We start from the raw sequence: 20,819 nt of genomic DNA on the forward strand, positions 1-20,819 counted from the left end.
TGTCAGCACTGGGACGAGAACGCAGGAGATCCCGTTGCCTAGATCCCCATGCTCAGCCCACCAGATCGCTTCACCCCCAGGGGTAAAAGTCTCCCCGTGCAATAGGCCAGCACACAACCTACGTGCTGCTTATGTTCTCCTTCAGCTCTTAGGTTCACAGGTCTTGTTCTGGCCCTCTGCAGGGGGGAGAAGTTCATTCTCCATTTCCCAGGCAATCATTTCCAGCTGCATTCCTCAGCCACAAGGACTATGCCGATGTCAGCTTTGAACTTTCAAACCCTTTTTGAGCCATGCAAGAGCAGAAAAAGCATCTGAATGCATCTCAACACTTGAAAGCACGGGAGTGGTGCCCCCGTCCTGGGTGTGGTGCATGTGGATTTCATTTCCAGCCAATCCAGGTTGGCGGGTGCTGGTTGGGATTAAACTGCCCTGCCTCTGTCTCACTTTTGCATTGCATTTCAGGAGGAGCTTGGAGTTATAGCAGCTGCTCCCGGGTCACAGTGCACATAGCGGGTCGCACTATGATCCAAGATATGCTGAGGCAACTGCTACCTGAGGTCGAGGTGGATCCTCACCTAGCCTCAGCACTGCTCTGCAGCTCAGTGGCTGCCATCTTGGTACTGAGATGGATGGGACAGAGGAGGATGCAGAAGAAGATAAAAGAGACAAGGAGGAGGAGAGATCTGGGTTTGGGGCAAATGGAGAAGGCTGTCCAGCAATTTAAACAGCAGGTAACTTTCCCCAAGGAGGGATTCAAATCAGTCTTGAGAAGTGAGTTTAGGTTGTCCATAAACTCCTTCTGTAAATCAGTATTCGTCCCTCTCCAGATGCCCGGAAAAATCCACTCTGAGAGTTATTTATTATTTGTATTACTACAGTACCTAATAGCCCCAGGCATGGACCAGAACCTCATTACGCTAGGCGCTGTACGAACAAAGAACAAAAAGACAGCCCCTGTCCCAAAGAATTTACAAACTAAGTATAAGAGAAGATAGAGATGGGGTAGCACTGAGGAGCTCTGAGTTCAATTCAGATCTGCCATAGACTGATCTGCCATAGGCTCCGTGTGACCTTGGGTAAATCTTGTGAGCTTCAGTTCCCATCTGTAAAATGGGAGCAACGAAACTTCCTTTCTGCCACCCTTAGTCTGTCTTGTCTGTTAAAATTAGAAGCTCTTTGGGCTAAAAAGACTGAATGTCACTGTGTTTGTACAGCACCTAGCACAATGGGGCTCTGATTAGAGCCATTTGGGGATTTTTCAGCAAAATGCTTTTCTGTCCAAAAATGTCAATTTGTCAAAACCAAAACGTTTTGTGGGAAAGGGTCCGTTTCAGGGAATTTCCCACTTCAACAAACTTTGGGGGAAAAAAGTTTTGAAATTCTTGCAATGTCCCGTTTTGACATTTTCTAAACAAAAGGCTCCATTTTTGGGTCAAAACACATTTTCATTGCAAAATTTAAGTTAATTTATAATACAAAAAATAAAGACATGAATTAGAAAGGTCAAAATGAAACATTTTGCTTGAGCAGAATGGAAATTCCTTTTGGATCACTGGCTCATGAACATTTTTGCAATTTCAACTTTTTGTCCTGAATCGGGATAGGAATTTTTTTGAAAATCTTGAAAATTTTTCCTAGGACGAGAAACTTGTTTCCTGCCCAATTCTAGCCCTTCTCTCCATAGTGAAATAGTAATAAGTTACCTCCCTGAGCTATTTCTCTGCATTTATTTCACCATTCTAGCAACCATTCTCCTCAAATATGACTTTAGCTGGGGAGTAGATAGACCTGTCTTGCATTTGCAGGTCAGGAAATATGTATGGAATTTTTTGTGTTTTATCTAAAATCCAGTTAATAAAAACCCAACAGAAGTGAAGCAGGGCTGCAAAACTAAGGGCCAAGGACTACAACCCAGCTCTGCTGAATAGTTCTATTGGCCTTAACTGAACTACTTACAGATGCAAAGGTTGGACCCTGGAATGCTTAAGCAGACTATAGCTGGCCCCTGTACTTGTAGGATAGCAAATTATCCTTTCTTAGATGGGGCTCAGCCCCATTGCTGTATGGAAGGAGAGGCCATTGGATGGCTGGAGCGTCCATATCTCATCCTCTTCATAATGACTGTAAGGCATCTTCACCTTGCAGAACCCAGGGATACAGGCCGGTCACATCCTCTCCCTGCCACTTGTGGAGCTGTCTGAGAAACTGAAGGAAGGTTCCCTGTCTCCAGAGAGCGTCCTCTACACGTACATGGACAAGGTGAGCGGCATGGATGAAGAATTAAGTGTGATTTGCTTGACTAAGGCTTCCTGACGCATAGGCCAGTGCCCTGACCACCGTCTTCCCAATGTAGTGCTATATAGATCATAAGAGATGGGTGTAGGGGAATATAAATTCAGCCTGATCCTTGAGCTGTCTATACAAGAGGCCCTTTTATTTACTTATTCCTTGTTCCTGATTCCTGTCCCTCCTCCTCCAAATTAACTGAGATCGGTGTGTATTTGGGATTACTTCGAACACAGCAAGGTTCAGCGCGCTAGCTATGGACTCAGTCCCTTTGGCAGTTTGACATGACCAAGCCAGATCTTCAGCTGAGGCAGGATTACATCTACCTAGACCAGCCCTGCCAGATGTTCATTCTGCAAGGGGAAAAGGCAGGGCAACCTAGCTAAAAAGCAAACATTCACCTGCAATTATATTTTTCCCCCTTTGGAGTATATGCAAACATGAGTAAGAGGAGACGTCAGCTGGGAAGAATCCAGGACTCATTCCCAAAGCACTGAACTGGGACTCAGGAGATCAGGGTTCTGTGCCCAGCTCTGCCATAGACTTTGGGCAAACCGCTTCATGTCTCTTTCTGCCTCAGTTTCCCCATCTGTAAAATGGGGATAATAATCCTTCCTTCCTCTCACCCTTTGCCTGCCTCGCTTATCTGGATTGTGGGATTTGGGAGCAGAAACATCGCTGTGTGTACAGTGCCTAGTCCATCAATGGTTATTAGCCAAGATGGTCAGGGATGCAACCCCATGCTCTGCGTGTTCCTAGGCTCTGACTGCCAGAAGTTGGGAGTGGACGACAGGGGTTGGGTCACTCAGTGATTGCCCTGTTCTGTTCATTCCCTCTGAAGCACCTGGCATTGGCCACTGTGGGAAGACAGGATCCTGGGCTAGATGGACCATTGGTCTGACCCGGTGTGGACGTTCTTATGGTCTAGCAGGACAACACCCGGTCTCTGCTGGAGGCTCTAGGAGTCTGGAATATCAATACTTAGGTTTCTTGTTGCTCAGTGAGTTACTCTTTGCACAGCCTGTTGAAGGTGTAGGATGCTGTGGAAATACCGTGTATATCATTTTGCTATTGTTCCTTAACGCCCCGGTCCCTGTCTTTCTGCGGCAAGGCCTTGGAGGTGACCCGGGAGGTGAACTGCCTGAGACATTTTATTCCGGAGTGTGAGGAGCAGCTGCGGGAAGTGCAAAGGCAGAAGGAGAAAGGGTTGCTGCATGGCGTTCCTGTCAGCATAAAGGATCACATTGGTTATAAGGTGCTTCCTTTACCATTTATTAAACAGCCCCTCCTGAGCTGGAGGGGGCAGTACATTAGATTTTAAGTGGGCCGTTGAGTGTGTGAGTAGGCGCAGAGGACAAGGAATGAACTCTTTTCACCTCTCACGTCAATGAGAGGATCTCCACTGAAGTCAATGGAGTGAAGCTCTCTGCCCCGACATCAGCTCCACCCCTGTAGCGGCATGGAAAGCGGGACCCAGGCATGCATCAATACTTGTTTGCCAGTGGAGTTCACCGCCAGAGCACCTAACCTTATACTGGATGGAGGCTATTAGAAAGGGGAGCCCCGCGTCCCGCCTCACTCACTATCTCAAAGACTCTGTTTCCAGCTGCCTGGAAAGGTAAGAGTTTGAAATGGGTCAACCTGGCTTGTGTTTCTCCTTGCCTCAGGGCCACCTCTCCACCTGTGGCTTCGTACAGCTCCACAGCAGGACGGAGCAAGAGGACAGCGTGATGATCAAGGTCTTGAAGAGACAGGGGGCCATTCCCTTTGTACTAACCAATGTCCCACAGTCCCTGTTCAAGTAATGTATTATTATAAATATTATCTGGCCCACTTCTCTCCATACTCAGAAAGATTAAAGCCCGGGTCTACATTAATCCTGGGAGTTAATCGATCGGCTCTGCTGTGCTCCTTGAGTTTTTCCTTAATCAATTCATTTTCCATCAGCCACATTTGTCTCTGTACACAAAGCAAAACTACCTCTACTCTCTGTCTAAATTGGCTTCTGTTTGGGATTAAGGGAAGCACAGAAATCAGGTCTCTGGGAGAGAGAGCACTGTTTGTTCATCTCCTGTAATACAATCTGCAGCTACTCGGAAAACAAAATGGCTGCTGCCTCCACACACAAAGCCCAGGGGCCCAGATCCTTGTCTATCTGCCTCTTTAGGCATCTAACTCCAGCATTTAGGTGCTACTGACATTTTCAAAGCCATCGCTCCACTGCCACCTAACTTCATCGGTGCCTATGTTCCCACTCTTCAGCGTTTTCAAAGGCATCAAAGCCCTGATGCCACCTCACAGCTAACGAGCTGCCCTTGCTCAAGCCGAAGCCACAGTGGCCCCGAAGCTGGCTTCTCAAACTAGGTAGGGGAACGCCTATCTCATCTGTGGGCCCTAATTCTGTAGGAGTGTTCAGCGCACACCCAACACCTGCTACCAGCCTGCCCCCCACAAGCATGGGGGCTGGAGGTATGCCACTGATAGGCAGCGCGGTGGGGCAGCAAGAGACATAGGGCGAGTGTGAGAGAGGTGCTGAGCGTGAGCAGGAGACAGAGTTTTGGCCACTGGAGCATGGACTGTCTAAGCAGCTGACCTGGCTCCGGTGCCGAACTCCAGGAGAGGGTTTGCGACTGAGGATCCAGAGCAGAGGGAGGCATTGATCTCCGGCCCGTCGGCCGGGTGCACCTGGTCAGTCATTGGATTCCCCAGTTTAGGCAGTCCGGCTTGCTGGGGATATCACAGCGGAGGCAGGGAACGTCCGGAACTAACTCCAGAACTTCTGGCAGAGATGAACTTCTCTCCATTCCGCCCCGTTTGGCTGGAAGGAAGCTCCCTGCTGTCGTTACGATTGATTCCAACTGTGCAGCCTGGAGAAAAAACCCAGTCAGGAGGGAGAGAGATGCAGGTCTCTCCCCAAGAGAGGTGGCAGCTGGGGAGACTGGAGCCTTGAATGGGTGCCTTTGGTGGCCGGCAGAGGGGGAATACACCTGCAGGTGCCCTGAATTGTGACAGCTCCTTCGCACCTCTTCTCTTCTCTACCTCCCTTGGCTCTTTACTCCTGGCTGCCCCAAGCGGCTCCCTGCTCAGCTGGCCGGCTTCTGAAAGTCCCATCTTTCAGGATCTGGGCTCAAGTGACTTCAGATTTTCAGCGACAGCCCAGTGGTCGGGGTGCTGGCCTGGGGCTTGGCAATCCTGGGTCCAATTCCTTGCTGTGTCCCAGACTCCCTGGTTGACAAGTCACGTAGTCAGTTCGTCTGGGCCTCACCTTCCTCCTCTGCACAGAGGCGTTGCGAGGACACACACATTAAAGTTTGTGAGGCGCTCGCATTCTAAGGGGCCGGGAGCCAGATCATTATGATGGACAGAAAGCGAAATGTTCACGTTTCCTCCTCCCTCCTGGTGAAATGTGAAGTAGAGATGTGAGTGCGTCCAATGTCCGGCCCGCTCCTTTCCTCTCTCCCAGCTACGACTGCAGCAACTCGATCTTCGGCCAGACGGTGAATCCGCTGAACCATACCAAAAGCCCCGGCGGCTCCTCCGGAGGGGAGGGGGCGCTGATCGCCGGAGGAGGGTCCATCCTGGGCTTTGGGACAGATATAGGTGGGAGCATCCGCCTGCCGTCCAGCTTCTGCGGCCTGTGTGGTCTCAAGCCGACGGGCAATCGGCTGAGGTACGTGCAGGGACCTGCACCCAGCCGGCCCCAGGGCCGCATTGCGCGGTCGGACACCTGCGACTGACTATGGCTCTGTTGATTCAGATAGAGCGCCTCCCTGTTTCAAGGCACATGCGATACTGAAATCACATTAGTGACGTCGCTGGGGACAAAAGGCAATGGTGGGCTGTTCTCTCAGAAAAGCATTGCCCTGGTAGCTCAAAGAGCTTGTACTTTTAGTACTAAATGTTGGGGGTTCCCCCGAGAGCTCTTCCACTCGCTCACCCAAGACTTCAGTCTGACTCCCATCTCTTCCCATCTCCTTGATTTGGCATACAGCAAAGCCACGCTGAGTTGACCCGATTCAAGCGTAAGGGGTGGGTCTAGGGCACGCCACCCATCCCAAGTTACACAGCAAATCTCTTCCTTTATACACACTTACACATCATGTTGCATTTGCTGCACATTGCGTCATACGTTTTGGGATCGGTTTGGTCACTTTGCAGGAATCAATCCCTCTACAGCACATATTGGCCATGCACGACTTAGACCTGGTCTACACCTCAGAGGGTATGTGCACAGTGACGGCGGCAGAGCTGGTGCCGCTGGATCGACTCTTCCAGATCGACTGAGCGGAAGTGGAGGCCTGCTCAATCAATCTGGAAGTCTACTGCGTTAATCCACCCCTGCAAAAAGATTACCACTGCGTCGACGGGAAGACGTTTCCCTTCGGCGCAGCGTAGTGGAGATGCCGTGCTAGTTAGACTTTAGGAAGTCGACGGGAGATACGCAAGCTACTCTATGTAACTTGCGTATCTCCTGTCAACTGCCGCCAAATTTCACGGCAAGTGTAGACCAGGCCAGAGTTAGGTCACCACCAGGCAGCATACGTCGATCTAATTATGGAGTTGTCTATGCTTAAGAGATGTAATTACTGCGGTGGCTGTATACCCACGTAAGTTAGATCCACTCAGTTTTCTAGCGTAGACACATCCTCACTCTTATGCCTGGAAGGCAAATCTTATCTATTGTTACCTTGTCCATTGTAAATGGTTCCCTGGGCTTTCCCCTTTATCTTAGCTAGCACAGACAATCTGTCTCCAGCCTGCTGATCTGTTTACCTCCCTAACCCCGTCTCACAAAAAACGAGGCCTCCCCCATGTGTAATTACTCATGTCAAACCAGGCCTACACCAAACACCCTGAGTTCAAACCCTGCTGACAGATTTTGTTACATTCCTATTTGGGGAGAGAGACAAGTGATGGGTTTCTCAGGACGTATCTTTCTGTAATAATAATAGAGCTTTTCTAGCTGAAAAAGGTCGTAGGCTTTATGGAGGAATTACCGGGTGAGGTTCTCTGGTTTGTGATCTGCAGGAAATCAGATTAAATTATTTTAATAATCCCCTTTGGTTTTATGATTATTTATAGTTTCATAGATTTTAATTTGTGAACCCTTCCCTTTAGCAACATGGCATCTTGTTGTTTTTCTTCCTTTTGCAGTTTCTCTGGAATTAGTGGCCCGATTGATGGGATCCTATCAGGTATGTTAATTTTAAGTAACTTCCTCTTTAAACTTGTGTAGAACAAGAAGAGCATTAAGATTGAATCTTGATTAAACAGAAGATGTTCTACTTCCAGGGCATGGCTGCCATCTGAAGAGCACAATGTGGTGGATGATTGTTTAAGTGGAATTTCCAACAAGAAAGAATTTCCAGAAGCTGTAAATTATTCCTAGAACTGAGTGAATAGTTGGTGTTTTGTTTCGTTTTGTTTTTGGTTCAGCAATTGAACCGAAACCCCTGGAAAAAAATTAATTTTGGGTCAACCTGAAAGGATAATTTTTCAGTTTTTCTAAATTAAGGATTAAAAAAAATAATAATTCCAGGTCAAACAAAATGTTTCGTTTCAGTGTGGTCTTTACACTTTGTGTGCGTGTATTTTTCTTTTTATTTAAATCGAGCTACATTTCTAAACAAAGTATCAAAACAAAACATTTAGAGTTTTTCAGAGATTTGTTTCCCCATTTTTTTTTTTCCAGACAAACTATGCATTGAATGTGATCCAAATCTGAGAACGGTTTTGGTTGACCCAAAACTGCCATTTTTGGCAAATAAACTATGTGCTGAAAAAATGTCGCCTACTTGAGCACTCCCAGAAGAGACGAGCTTACCTCAGTTCCTGCCCATTTGGCTGGAGAAAAGCTTCCTGCTGTTGTTGCTATTTATTATTTGGACTGAAGTAATCTTCAGGGGTATGCCTACACAGCATGCAGAAGCAAGCCTCCTCGCCCGGGTTGACAGACTCTGGGTGGTGGGGCTGGTGCTCTAAAATAGCTGTGTAGACAGTGCTTTGAAGTTGCATGTTGGTCTGGAGCGTGGGATATGAAGTCTAGCCCCCTCCCTAGACTCCTTTTCTGTTCTTCCACATGTCTTGTCCATTTAGACTGTGGAGGGACTCTCTCTTACTAATGTGTATACAGCACCTCGTGCAGCACGATCCTATCTTAGTTAGGACTCCTAGACTCTACTGAAATACAACTAAAGAAGGCAATCGTTCTGCAGTGAGAATTAGTCATACAGTGACCTCCCTGCAGGCAGCAGTAGAGAAAACAGCTCTGCAGCGTGACCTGTGAGTCCCAGAGGGAGTTAGTGGTAACATCACAGGGAGACACCTGGAGGCTGTTCACTCTTTCTTTGCTTTTGTTTTTTTGTTAATCACAACCTGAAGAATACAGGAGGCCAAATCCCAAACTCAGTGGGATTTTTGCCAGATCAAAGACTTGATAAAAGCTAAGTGTGGAGCTCAGGATTTGGCCTGTAGAAATTAAGAGAAAGAACGGACCGGTTAGTAGATCATTTAGTACAGTGATACTCAGACCTCAGTGGTTCAGGAGCTAAATTAGCAATCAACATTACCCAAAAAAGCCACAATCGGTGGAATTCATTGTTTCATTTACTGTAGTACTAGATAGTCATATTTAAACATATGACAGGAAATATTGCATTTATATATATATATATATTATTCTCACAGCAAATAAGTTAATAACTTAGTGCAAGTTAATAACTTACTTAGTAAAACTTTACTACTTACATAGTAAAAGCATCATGATTGATTAATAACTTAGATGGGTTAATAATTACATCACCCAGTGTTTTAATATCACCTGCTGCAAGAGCAGCAGGAGACGCATTAAAGAGATTAAAGAGCCCCTTGTGGCTCCCAAGCCTCTGTCTGAGTATCACTGATTTAGTATATCCCTGGTCAGGGCAGGATTGTTCTAGCCAGTCTATTCTGCAGTGTTTGGTCCAACTTGTTCCTAATAAATTCCTAGGCGAAAATCAGTTTTTGCCACCCAAGTCCCATTGGTTAAATGATACCCATGTTCTTCCCTGTTGATTCCAGTTACAGGAATGGTAGGGCCCATGGCGAGGGACGTGGACAGCCTGGCTCTGTGCATGAGAGCGCTCCTGTGTGACTACATGTTCCGCCTGGACCCCACCGTGCCGCCCATGCCCTTCAACGAGGAGGTAGATCATTGGATAGCGAAGTGGCACCAGTTTAAGGGTGATTCTGCCTTGAGCTGCTGTGGATAGAATCTTGTCAGAGACCGGGTTCTCTCGAGGGTCTGTTGGATGCAGACATTTGTTCCCATCATGCAGCCCGGAGCAAGCTTTAAATTCCTGTCTCTTTGCTGCGCTGTGCACTGAAATGGGCGCAGTGACAAAGAACATTGGGTGTGGTGGGAAATCTGCCCCCCAAGGGCTTCCCGTTCTGCTGCACAAAGGCAAAGGTAGCCTGCGGAGATCGGAGATCACCTGCAGCATTCTCTCCCGGCTGTGCAAAATGGCTGCACTTCCTCACACTGCACACTTTACCCGTCCTCTCCTGGAAGGAAAGGTTGGGCTGGAAAGAAGAAGCAGGGAAGTGGAGAAGGTAGGGGGTAGGGAATGAAAAGGACCCGAAAGTGTTGCCAGCTCTTGCGACTGCCTCATGACTAATGAGATTTTGGCCCTGGCTGCAGGAAAGTCTGGGAAAAGGCTGATAAATATTCTAATCCCAACACACGCCCAGTTTTAACTGGTTTAAGAGAAGGCTCTCTTCACTTCAGGTGTACTCCAGTTCTGCCCCACTTCGGATCGGCTACTACGACACGGATGGCTATTTCCTGCTGCCTCCCTGCATGAGACGGGCTGTGCTTGAAACCAAGGAGGCTCTCCAGGAAGCTGGACACACGGTGAGCACGGGCGACCCCGACCTCTTGTTCTGAGCCTGTTTCTTTGACGTGGCCCATAAAAGCGAAATTGCTCTCCAGCTGTTTATCTGCGTCGCGTGGTCTCTGTAGTACAAGCCGGGGCGGCGCCAGGGGGACCTTGCAGGGGTTATAACCACCCCAAAATGTCCCTTAGCCCTCCCCGTTACCACCCTTTCCAGTGCAAAGGTCAGACTTTACACAGCTACTCCTCCGCTGCTGCTGGTGGTGGTGCTGCTTTCAGAGCCAGCAGCACACAGAAGTAAGTCCACACGGGGCGGCCAAGGGGCCCCAGAGTAGCCCCTGGACCATGTCGCACTGCCCAAGGCAGGTGGAGGGTACAGGTTTCCCATAGCCGCCCAGACTGACTCACTGCTCTCCGAGGGCTCTGCTGGCCCCAGAGATGGGTCCCACCGCCTGGGCGGCTCTTACCGGTGGCGAGCAGCCGAACGGTGGTGGGGAGCTGAGGAGCAGCAGAGGAGGAGGAGATGGGGGAACACCATGGCCACCTGCATCATGGCGCCAGCTAGGGCAGCAGTTGCCCTGCACTGCCCAACTCTGGCTTCCGGCCTCTGACCTGACCAGGGAGCCTCGGGGGAAGATGTGGAGCCAGCACTTAACTGAGGAGGTGTAGGGGGCATGGTCTTGTAGCAAGGGGGGGCCCAGCCCCCTCCCCCCCAATTTCCTGTCTAGCCCTCCTCAGCCCCTTTCCCCCACACCGGGAAGAGGCTGGCATCACCCCTGAGTACAAAAAAAAAAACCCAAAACAAATCCAGCAATGGCTGGTGGTGGTGAGGATGGAGGGGGGCAGGACAAATGACCTAAAAGGCAGCAGTCCTGGGTCTCTTAGCCTGTGTATGGATCCAGCCACCAGAGGGTGAAAGCTCACTCAGCCATGTAAACAAGTTCATCTGGTTTTAGCGGGAGAGTTGACGGGACGCAGAGGTTCAGCACAGACAGGCCTGCGTGAACCCGAGCGCCCTTGGATCTCTAGGGAGTTCCATAAGGGAGCCAGCAAACACTCCAGCTCGTCCGATGGTGAGACACTGCACCTGCCCTGCTCCGGGGAGACCCTTCTCCCCAGCACAAGGGAGGCAGGGCAGAGAGGGCCATGCCCTTTAATTAGTGGTACAAGGGGCAGTATTCCCTTGGGGACCCACCCTCGTAGCAGGTGTCAGTTCTGCTGGGCTATTCTAAGGGAGCTCTGCTGACTTGCTGTTGGAATTGTGCTTCATCAGCTCTACCCAGGATGTGCTGGAAATAGGAGTGGCTCTGGGAGGAGAAAGGATCTAAGGTCTGGGCTGAGCAGTTCCAAGGGAGGAGCAGCCATGCCTGGGCTGGAATCTGTTATATGATTAGCTTCTAGGCAAATACAGCCATACCCCAGAAAGGGGTGAGCTGTGAACCTGTGCAGAGCATGCACATACTGAATTTCAGAGTTGGCTGCTTCTATGTTTATTCCCAAGCACGGTGCATATTCCTGTGAGTCTCCCCATTGAAAGGAGAGGGCAGCTCAGACCCGTGAGCGTTAAGCCTGGTGATATGTGTTGTATCCAGGACCTGAGTTATTAGTTACATTCCAATGAGACCGGCTGCTGGTCGAATAACCTTTTGCTCTCACACAGCTGGTGACCTTCGCTCCCCCTCAGGTTGACTACGTCATGAATGAGCTTTTTGTGAAAGGCCTTTTTGCTGATGGCGGCTCCACTTTACTGGGCCTGTTGTAAGTATAAACCCTCCGTCCTCCTGGTGGGAATTAAACCATCGCCAGGTAGCTCGATCCGCAGGCTGACTGCCGGTGTGTGACAACAATAGCAAAACCAGCAAGCCTGTGTCAGGGCAGCAGGGCGTTTCCATGCAGTGGGGATGGAGGATGGGTTGGCAGAGAAGGAAGAGGTGGAACACGGGTTTGAGACTAGAGAATAGGTTACTTTTCCTCGCCACCAGTCAGTGCCCATAATGGATGGCAAACAGTGGACTGCTTCTAAGACAGAAGCCATGGAGACAGGTGGAGTTCTTTCCATTAAACGAGTGACTGGATAGAAAATATACATTGGAGGCAGGTAATGTCTGAGAGTGGATAGGTAAAACTGGCCCCTGATGAGGATGTGATCTGAGTCAATATGCATTGATGGACAAATGCGCCCTGCCTGCCAAGGAGATTTCACTACTTATTGGCCATGAAAGCGAGACAACCTGCCCCACAGCACCTGCCTGAGTCAAGAAAAGGCAGCGTAAGGGCCAGCAGATCTCTGCACAAGTTGTGGACGCCACCTGTGGTTTTGCACATGTGGTATTGGAGATTTAGGCCTGAGCTGTGCCACTTTCCAAACCCGCTCCGGCGAGGGACAAGGCCAATGTTCTCAGATGTACATGGCTGCCCAGAGTTAGGTGCCGAAATCCAGTCAGGCGTCAGACTTACTGCCATCAGAATCTGAAGACTAAGGGCCGGACTTGTCATCAGTGGTGCTTACGCCAATTTACACTAGAGACCAAAACCCTGCAGTGCAATTCCAGAGTGACTCCACTGAAGGCAACAGAGCTTCTCAGGCATCACCCCCTCTGGATCTGCTTTTGCCTCTCATTTACCCCAGCTGATGCCACTGATTTCAGCAGAGTGACTCCTACCACGCAGCAGCGTAAGTTAGAGGAGAATCAGGCCTGTGGGTACTCTGCACTGTAATTTGCACCAAGGCATCGGCTGCTGCCTGCATCCCTAGCAGTGTAAGATGAAAGCCGTGTTTTAGAGCAGAGAGTTTGTTTCCAGGCATTAAGACAGCAAAATTCTGGTTAGGATTCAGCCAGTTGCTAGGTGTAAAGCAGCTGGCTTCTGCCCAACCCATCCCTCTGTTCCCTCCCAGTGCAGGGGACGTTGTGGATCCAGGCTTGAAATCCCAGGTGAATTGCTATAGGATTCCAATTTTGGTGAAGAAAATGCTGGCTTTTATGGTTCGACCGCTGGTGAGCCCCATCTTTTTATCTTCAATGCTGGTTTGTGCCACAATGGCCTCATCTGACATTCAGGGGTTTAGTGCCAATGGGAAGCTGGTGGAGTTTATAGTATAGTGACTGTAATGTGAGGAATGTTAAGATCAAGGAAAATGCTGCTATTTTTTTAAGGTCTCTTCATCCCACCTGCCTGGTTTTTTTCCCCCAAGATCCTGTTGAGGTTTGTCTACAGCTACTGTTGGAAAATTGGAGAGGGTCCAGAAAAGAGCCACAAAATGATTCGAGGGCTGGAGAAAGTGCTTGACCATGAGAGACTCAAGGGGCTGTGTTTAGGTCACTGAAAAGAGGATTGAGAAGTGACTTAATTGTGGTGCATAAGGACCTTCCCAGGGAGAAAATAGCAGGGACTAAAGAGCTCTTTAATCCAGTGGAGAAGGCAGAATGAGATCCGATGGCTGGAAGCTGAAGGCAGACAAATACAAATTAGAAATAAGGACCCAGTATTTAACAGTGAGGGTGATTAACCATGCAACCAAACTACCAAGAGAAGCGCTGGATTCTCCATCTCTTCAGATCCAGACTTGGATGCCTTTCTGGAGGAGATACTTCAGCCAAATACAAGTTATTGAACTCACTCCCGGGGTAGCTGGGTGAAATGAGGCCTGTGTTACGCAGGAGGTCAGACTGGATGATCACAATGGTCCCTTCGGGCCTTAAAATCGATGAGTCTCTGAGCTCAGTTACAAACTTTGATTTTCATTTCCTTTCCCCGGTATCTCTACACTAGAAACATACGTCGACCTACGTTAGGTCGATTTACAGCCACCGCAGTAATTACCGCAGTGATGCACGTCTATACAACCCTCCTTAGATCAGTGGTGCACCTATACACCAGGAGCACTTCCACTGATCTAAGAGGGGTAGTGTGGGGAGATGAGAGTCCGGTCTCTCAGCTCTGCTGGCAGCTCCCTGCTGAAAGCCCGGCTACCCCACACGGGGCCAGGCAGGCTGCTGCCCCCTCTGCTCGCCATTCCCCGCTGGGCGCAGTGGGGGGGAAGCCACCCAGGACTTCTCACCTCCCTGTTCCTCCTGCTAAACAGGACAGCCAACAGCCAATGTAGGTAACACAGTGTCTGCACAGACACTGCGCACTGCCCTGACTACACCAACGTAGCCCTTACGCCTCTCATGGAGGTGGGGTTATGATGTCGGTGTAGTAGGGCACGTACGTCAGCGGGAGGAAGGCTGTAGGGTAGACATTGACATAATTAGGTTGACATAAGCTGCCTTACGTTGACCTAACTGTGTAGTGTAGTCCAGTCCTCAGTGATTTACTCCATATGTTTCTTACTCTCTGCCTGAAGTAATTTTGTCTCCTCAGGTTGACCCATTGGACTTCTCTGTGTATGGTTTCCCTCTCTGTAAAATGGGGAGAGCAATGACTTGCCTGCCAGAGGCATTATGGGAGTGAATTAGTATGTGTTTGTACAGCATGAGAACAGTAGGTTATGATGGTAACTTTAAAGAACACGTAGGCGTTGTTGTTGTAAAAGGGGCGGGGGCTGCAATGGTGTCCTTAGCCCAGAATCAGTTGGGCATTGTAGTGTGCACTGTTTTGTACTCCACCCCAGAAGTGGCTGCATCTCAGTGCTGCTATGCATTTTGTTTGTAAAGTGCTTTGTGTCTGTGGGCATGATGACCTATGGCCCAACGAAGAAGCCCATTGACTTCACTGGGCTTGGATTATGTGCTATATAAATTATTAGACTCAGCAATCTCCACGAAGTGCTGGCCAAAAATAAACTGGAGGATGATGACTGGCCTCCGGGATGATGGGAATCCAACTCCTTCCTTTGTGACCATTTCCTGCAGGCTATACAAGACTCTGGGGGTCCAGTTCTAATCTGAATTGAAATGTATTTGCCTCTTTTCAGTTTCCACGCCTGGCAGGTTATTTGAATGCTCTATGTGGAGTCAGGTAAGAGAGAGCATCATGTTCAATGAACTGCACAAATATGGGGGCGTTGGCAGCACGGGGTATAGGGCAAAGGAAAGGCGGGCGTGTCCTGAGCCTTTGTTCTGACAGTGGACCAGATCCTCAGCTACTGGAAATTGGTATAGCTGTGTTGACATCAACAGAGCTCTCCTGATTTACATCAGCTGCAGTTCTGCCCGTCAGTTTGAATCTTTGCACATCATTTCACACTGCTACTGGTAAAGGGACACGAATTGTAACATCTGCTGCTTGCCAGAGTCCCATGGGCAGAGATAAATGGATTGTAACTGTGTTTTGGGAGTGGGTATTCACTGTGTAAATGGAGAGGGTTGTAACTGTGTAAAGCCAGAGATGGCACATGGTACGTGTGGGAAATTGAGACCAGGTCTGACCAAGCTCCCACGCTGAGTTAGTAGCTGAGCCAGCAATAAAACTCCCAAGTCTTGAGTCCCACCCATTTGTTCTCATCACTGCTCCAAATCAGAGGCCACTTAACTAACGGTTTGGAACAAATCCTGAAGTTCTCAAGGTTTTCCCTGTGAAGGCAATGGGCATTTGACTAATTAAGGACTGAGAAAATACCCATCGTGGCCTAAGGTCGCTATTTTGTATGAAGACAGAGCTAGAGAATCCTATTTACGGGGGCCACCATTGTCCTAGTATTGGAGTACCTCACAATATAGGAACACAGGACATAGAGTAGATGGGATATCCCTGGTCATGCCGTCACAGGCCACCCAATCAGATAATCCCATTCAAGATCTTATCAAGCTCCACCTTCAAATTAACGAGGGTGTTTGTCCCCACAACTCCTATTGGGAGGCTGGTCCAGGACCTCCCTCCTCTGATGGTTAGAAACGGTTTCCTCATTTCTAGCCTGAATTTATTCATGGCCAGTTTATCCCCATTTGTTCTGGTGCCAACGTTGTTCTTTAGCTTGAATAGTTCTTCTCCACTCCCTGGTGTTACCTCCCGAGTGATCTGATCTCCTGTCGGCCTGTGTTTTGCTAGGCTAAACAAACCAAGTTCTTCTAGTCTCTGTTCAGAAGACAGGTATTCCATTAATGAATTTAGCCTCAGCGCTCCTCTGGTGAGGTAGGGAATTTTTATTACCCTCACCGCACAGACAAGGAGCAGAGAGATGAAGTGACTAGCCCAGGAAGAGATGAAAACTCAAACGAGATCTCCTGAGGCCCAACCTAGTACCTTACCCATTGGGCCATCCTTTCTCTCTTTGAGGGCTTCACTGTTTATTTCCTCGGAGGATAGAGTAAAACTATTTATCTAAATTGGAAGAGGAATCCATTGTTCCTGTGTCTTTTTAATGATTGATAAAATTACTGCGTCTTATAAAGGTAGCATCTCATAAATGGACATGGGTTACTCAATCACCTGTTCTGCAGTATTTTAGTCTATTAACCATAGTCATTTTGACGTGTTCAATTAAATTTCAGGTCCGAGAAACATCTGTGGAAGCAGCACACCCAAGTGACGGTAAATGTGATTTTTCTTATTGTAAAGAAGAAAGCAAAGTTTTACCCCTGAAAACTAAATACGATCATGAAGCTTCATTACTCAGTATTGCCAGCCTCCGAAGTATAAAAATCATGTCATGCCCTCAAAAAATCACAAGGTTGGTCTAATAATCTTGAGATTATAAAAAGTTATAAACTTGGGGTTCTTTTTATTTACTTTCTTGGTTCTAAGCCTATGGGGGTGCCCTGGAGTCGTATTTTCATGCTTTTTCCGGCAACCAAGAGGGCTGGAAATTTACATAAAGAAATAAGAGCTGAGCTTGCGTGAATTCACTTGACTCCAGGAGCTAGGGTTCTAAAGTCAGCCCTGTTAGCCTTTAGGGCCCTAAATGTGGGAGTCAAGGTCTCCTTGAGCCTTGTCCTGACAGGTATCGGCACTCAGACACACGTGATCCATGTGCCCTTACAGAGAGTGCTAGCTCCTTGTACTCCACGCATCACTGCATAGAGGCATAAGGGACTTTACGTACTAACCACAGACCTCAGTACTGAACAGAAGCAAACAGTAAGCTCCCTGCACGCTCACCCTCTCAGGGCTTGTCTGTGCTAGCCAAGTCTGATCAAAATGCAACTGCTTTTCCTACTCAAGTCAAACTTTCCCTTGCAAGGGCTGAGGACAGAAATGAGGTGAGGTTTGGGCAGAGGTGAGGTTTGGGCAGAGTCCTCACTGCAGAGTTACTTCTGGCTCTTACTCATGGGTTAGTCCTATCCCCACTCCCGTCCACACACACAAACCTCTGACTTGAGTTTAGTGGTGCTTTCAACCCGGGCTAACTGGCCCATCCTGGGGTCCTGGCTAAAAGCTGAATGCTGGCTTCGCACACTTTTCAGTGGGGATGCTTATAGTCCTCCAATGCCTCCCCACAATTCCCCCCATGGGCCCAGAAGGGCAGACAAGTTCTCCCACAACTCACTGGAAAGGAATCAGAGCTGAATGCAACCCAGAGAACCCTGGGATGTGCCGCCAGGGGGCCTAGTAACACAGCCGGGGAGAGCACAGCCTCACGAGGATACAGTAACTCCGGTAGGGTCTTGCCGTGTGGCTGCTCGCACCCACTGCCAATCGCCCAAGTAACTCTGCAGTGAAGACATGGCTTGGAAATGTCAGAGACGTGCTGTGCTGATGCGGTGCTTAACTACTCACGCCCCTCCTTCAGCATCCCTCCTGCTGGGAATACATTGGCATCCCTGACCATTAATGCCGGGTGAGGTTCCCCTGTGTCTTGCTTGACCAGCACTTCTTCCCAGGCATTTATACTCTTGGTGCTCCATCCAGCTTCTTGGAGATCCCAGCCTTCCATCAGCGAGCATGCAGTCCTTGGCTGTCACGGGCTCTCGTGGGTGGCATTCGTTCCTTCTCTCCCCACTTTCAGGATCCACTTTGAAACCTTCCCTCCGCCCCAGATGTGTTTCTATCATGACCACTGCCATACGTTTAGACTGCCTGTTCCCCTCCCTTCATGAGCATGCTTTTGTCTCTGATTGACACCCAAAAAACTAATTTTCCCCCCAAAATTTCAGACTGAGGCAGACACGCAGTATGGAAAATTTCAGCCTGGACAGTTAAACTTTGGCAAAATATCAGGCAACTTTAGATGGTGCTACCAGCTTCCCCTATAATAACTCTCTCAAGGGGAGAGGCAGTCACTCCACCTTGTCCCAGAGACAGCCACTGGCAGTGCAGTTACATCCCACCTGCCATGACTTTCTGGCATGCCATTCATAGGTGTACCTGTCCTGCCCCTTTCCCAGCACACACTGGCTGCTGTTCTGTCATGTCGCCATGCTGGGGCTGGGTCGAGAACCTCAGATCTAACACCCCCTCCTTCTCGCATTCTCCACCCAGGCTTACCGCATGGAGTTCATCGCCACGTGGAGAAAACTCAAGCTGGATGTCATGCTGTGTCCAGTCCTAGGTCCTGCCTTCACGGTCGGGTATCCTGGGAAGCTATTTGGTAACCTGGCTCTGGCTGTTTCTATGGTGTGGCAGGCATGAATCTCACCATCACGGCCTTTCTGTTTGACTGAACAGAAATGAAGTGTCTCTGAGAATCAATCTGCTAACATCGTTAATACTGATATTTACAGCCAGATATTGCTACAGTGGTCTAAACAGGGGACCCAAGTTCTAGTCCTGTTCTAGCATAATCTAACCATCAGTGTGGACTTTGGCAAGTCCTTTTGGCTCGGATTCCCCTCCCATCTCCTGTCTATTTCAACTGTAAGCTCTTTTGGGGCAGGGACTGTTTCTTCCGATGTGTTTGTACAGCGCCTAGCACATTAGGATGGGATCTGGGTCAAGGCCATTAGCCACGGTCGTAATGCTAACAGTAAACCTGTTTTTTTCTTTAAACTACCTATCTCACCCAGCTATGATTTGTTTCTCCTGCCCTGGCTCAGCAGGGAAGTTTAAAATTCAAGAATTCATTTAACTAAAACAATACCTAGTGACTTGGGATTTTCTCAGCGCTTTACAAGCATTAAAAAAATACGATGGGGAGCTATAAACAAGCTCCGTTTTACAGATGGAGAAAAAGAGAGACAAATGTTAAATGATTTGCCCAAAGGCTTTGGAAGAAGTCAGTGTCAGAGGCAGATCTAGAACTCCCGAGATTCTGCCGTCCCAATCTGTGCTCATGACTCCAGACCACCCTATTTCTCCACCCAGTGTAAACAGAAAAAAAGCTTCCTGCTGGTGCAAGTCATTTTGCGGGAGTGCTGGGCAGACGGCTGTGTGCCTGTGGGATTCCCACATGGACAACGTCAGTCCCTGTTACTGGTTTGTGGGAGGTCCCAGAGGGCGATTCTCAAAGTGAGGCACAACGTGCCCGGCGTTTGAAGTGGATGCATTCAGTGTCTCTTGTGCACTGCCGGGATCCAGCACCACAAGGCTGGTGCCGCGGGGCTAGAATCTCCCTGTTGATGTGCTGCGTTTTGCCCCTCCCAGCTGCTGTGTCCTCTACCATGTTGTACAATGTCTTAAACTTCCCCGCCGGGGTTGTGCCAGTCACCACCGTCACAGAGGCTGATGAGGAAGAGCTGAAGCATTACACAGGCCACTACGGTGACCCCTGGGATAGGAGACTGAGACAGGTCAGCCAACATGGAAGGGAGAGGGGGGTCCTGGATGGAGTGGGAGACTGATGGTGCATGAGAGTAATCTCTTCCTGCATCATGAGAATATCTCACCCTCTCACTCTCCTTATTAGAGAAGGGACTTTATTGAACTTGAGAGGCCTGAACTGTGGAGCTCAGCTTTAGATTCCCCCCACATTTGGGGGAGTTGGGATCTGATGTTTGGGTTCACCCCCTAGGAGAGATGGGTCCAGCGAGGAAGCTCAGATCAGGATTCCAAAGAGGATTTGGATCCAGTGCCTGGGCATCCTGGGTAACAACCTGCTGCTTGTCTTTCTGCAGGCTGTGAAAGGGGCCGTGAGGCTGCCGGTAGCAGTCCAGTGCGTGGCTCTGCCATGGCAGGAGGAGCTGTGCCTTCGGTTCATGAAGGAGGTGGAGACACTTGCCCGGGGGAGGAAAAGGAGAAAAGTGTGACCTCTCAGGGTGTGTTCGTCTCTAAAGAAGCCAGTTGTTCCTTCCCAGCCAATAAAAGAATTGCAAAAGTTCCTAATTTTCTTTCCCTTCAGCAAAACATTCAGTCTGTTCCATCGCTGATAGGAAGGTTTGTCTCTCTCCAGTGTTTAATTCGTATCTAAAGTGCAGAATGAGAGCATGAGAGTCAATGGGTAGCCAGAAACTAGCAACCAGCCTGCCAGAATACTAGCCAGCAAAAACCAGGAGGGTGCGGGAAAGGATAATCCTCCCCGCAGACATGTACAAATGATTCTGTGTCATTTCTCCAACACAAGGGGGGAAGAAAAGTTCCAATCTCTCCTCCCCTCACTGGTCATGTAAATGATTCTAGGTATTGATTTCCTGCACAAGTTATACGTTGGCTGCTCTTTGCACCACCAAAGTCTTTAGGTCAGTCGGTAAAATATACCCAGTGCATCCAATACAAGGGAAGCTGTGTGGTGACAGGCCAGTGTTTAAAGGCTTGAGAGCTGAGGTAGTGTTACAGCTTCTGGAAGGTTGGTCGTGTGCTCGTATGAGGCACTCCTGTTAGTTTCTTATGCTGTAATAAAATTAAGAC

At 48.9% G+C, this 20,819-nt stretch overlaps 1 protein-coding gene across 1 annotated transcript; it reads left to right on the forward strand.

Annotated features, from left to right (window-relative positions):
- The first annotated feature begins 475 nt into the window (after positions 1–475).
- Positions 476–20,455, forward strand: LOC137166145 (vitamin D3 hydroxylase-associated protein-like). Its single transcript, XM_067567770.1, has 15 exons — positions 476–731; positions 2,146–2,259; positions 3,398–3,541; positions 3,954–4,087; positions 5,750–5,956; positions 7,441–7,481; positions 9,346–9,470; positions 10,052–10,177; positions 11,818–11,915; positions 13,054–13,153; positions 15,076–15,119; positions 16,592–16,631; positions 18,519–18,627; positions 19,620–19,765; positions 20,090–20,455. The coding sequence occupies exons 1-15, from the start codon at positions 522–524 to the stop codon at positions 20,219–20,221; spliced, it is 1,770 nt and encodes a 589-aa protein (XP_067423871.1). The 5' UTR covers positions 476–521; the 3' UTR covers positions 20,222–20,455.
- Positions 20,456–20,819: the final 364 nt, after the last annotated feature.

The sequence above is a fragment of the Emydura macquarii genome, unplaced genomic scaffold (genome assembly GCF_026122565.2).
Source record: "Emydura macquarii macquarii isolate MOO-44397 ecotype Brisbane River unplaced genomic scaffold, CSIRO-AGI_Emac_v2 contig_2805, whole genome shotgun sequence".
Taxonomy (NCBI): Eukaryota; Metazoa; Chordata; order Testudines; family Chelidae; genus Emydura; species Emydura macquarii.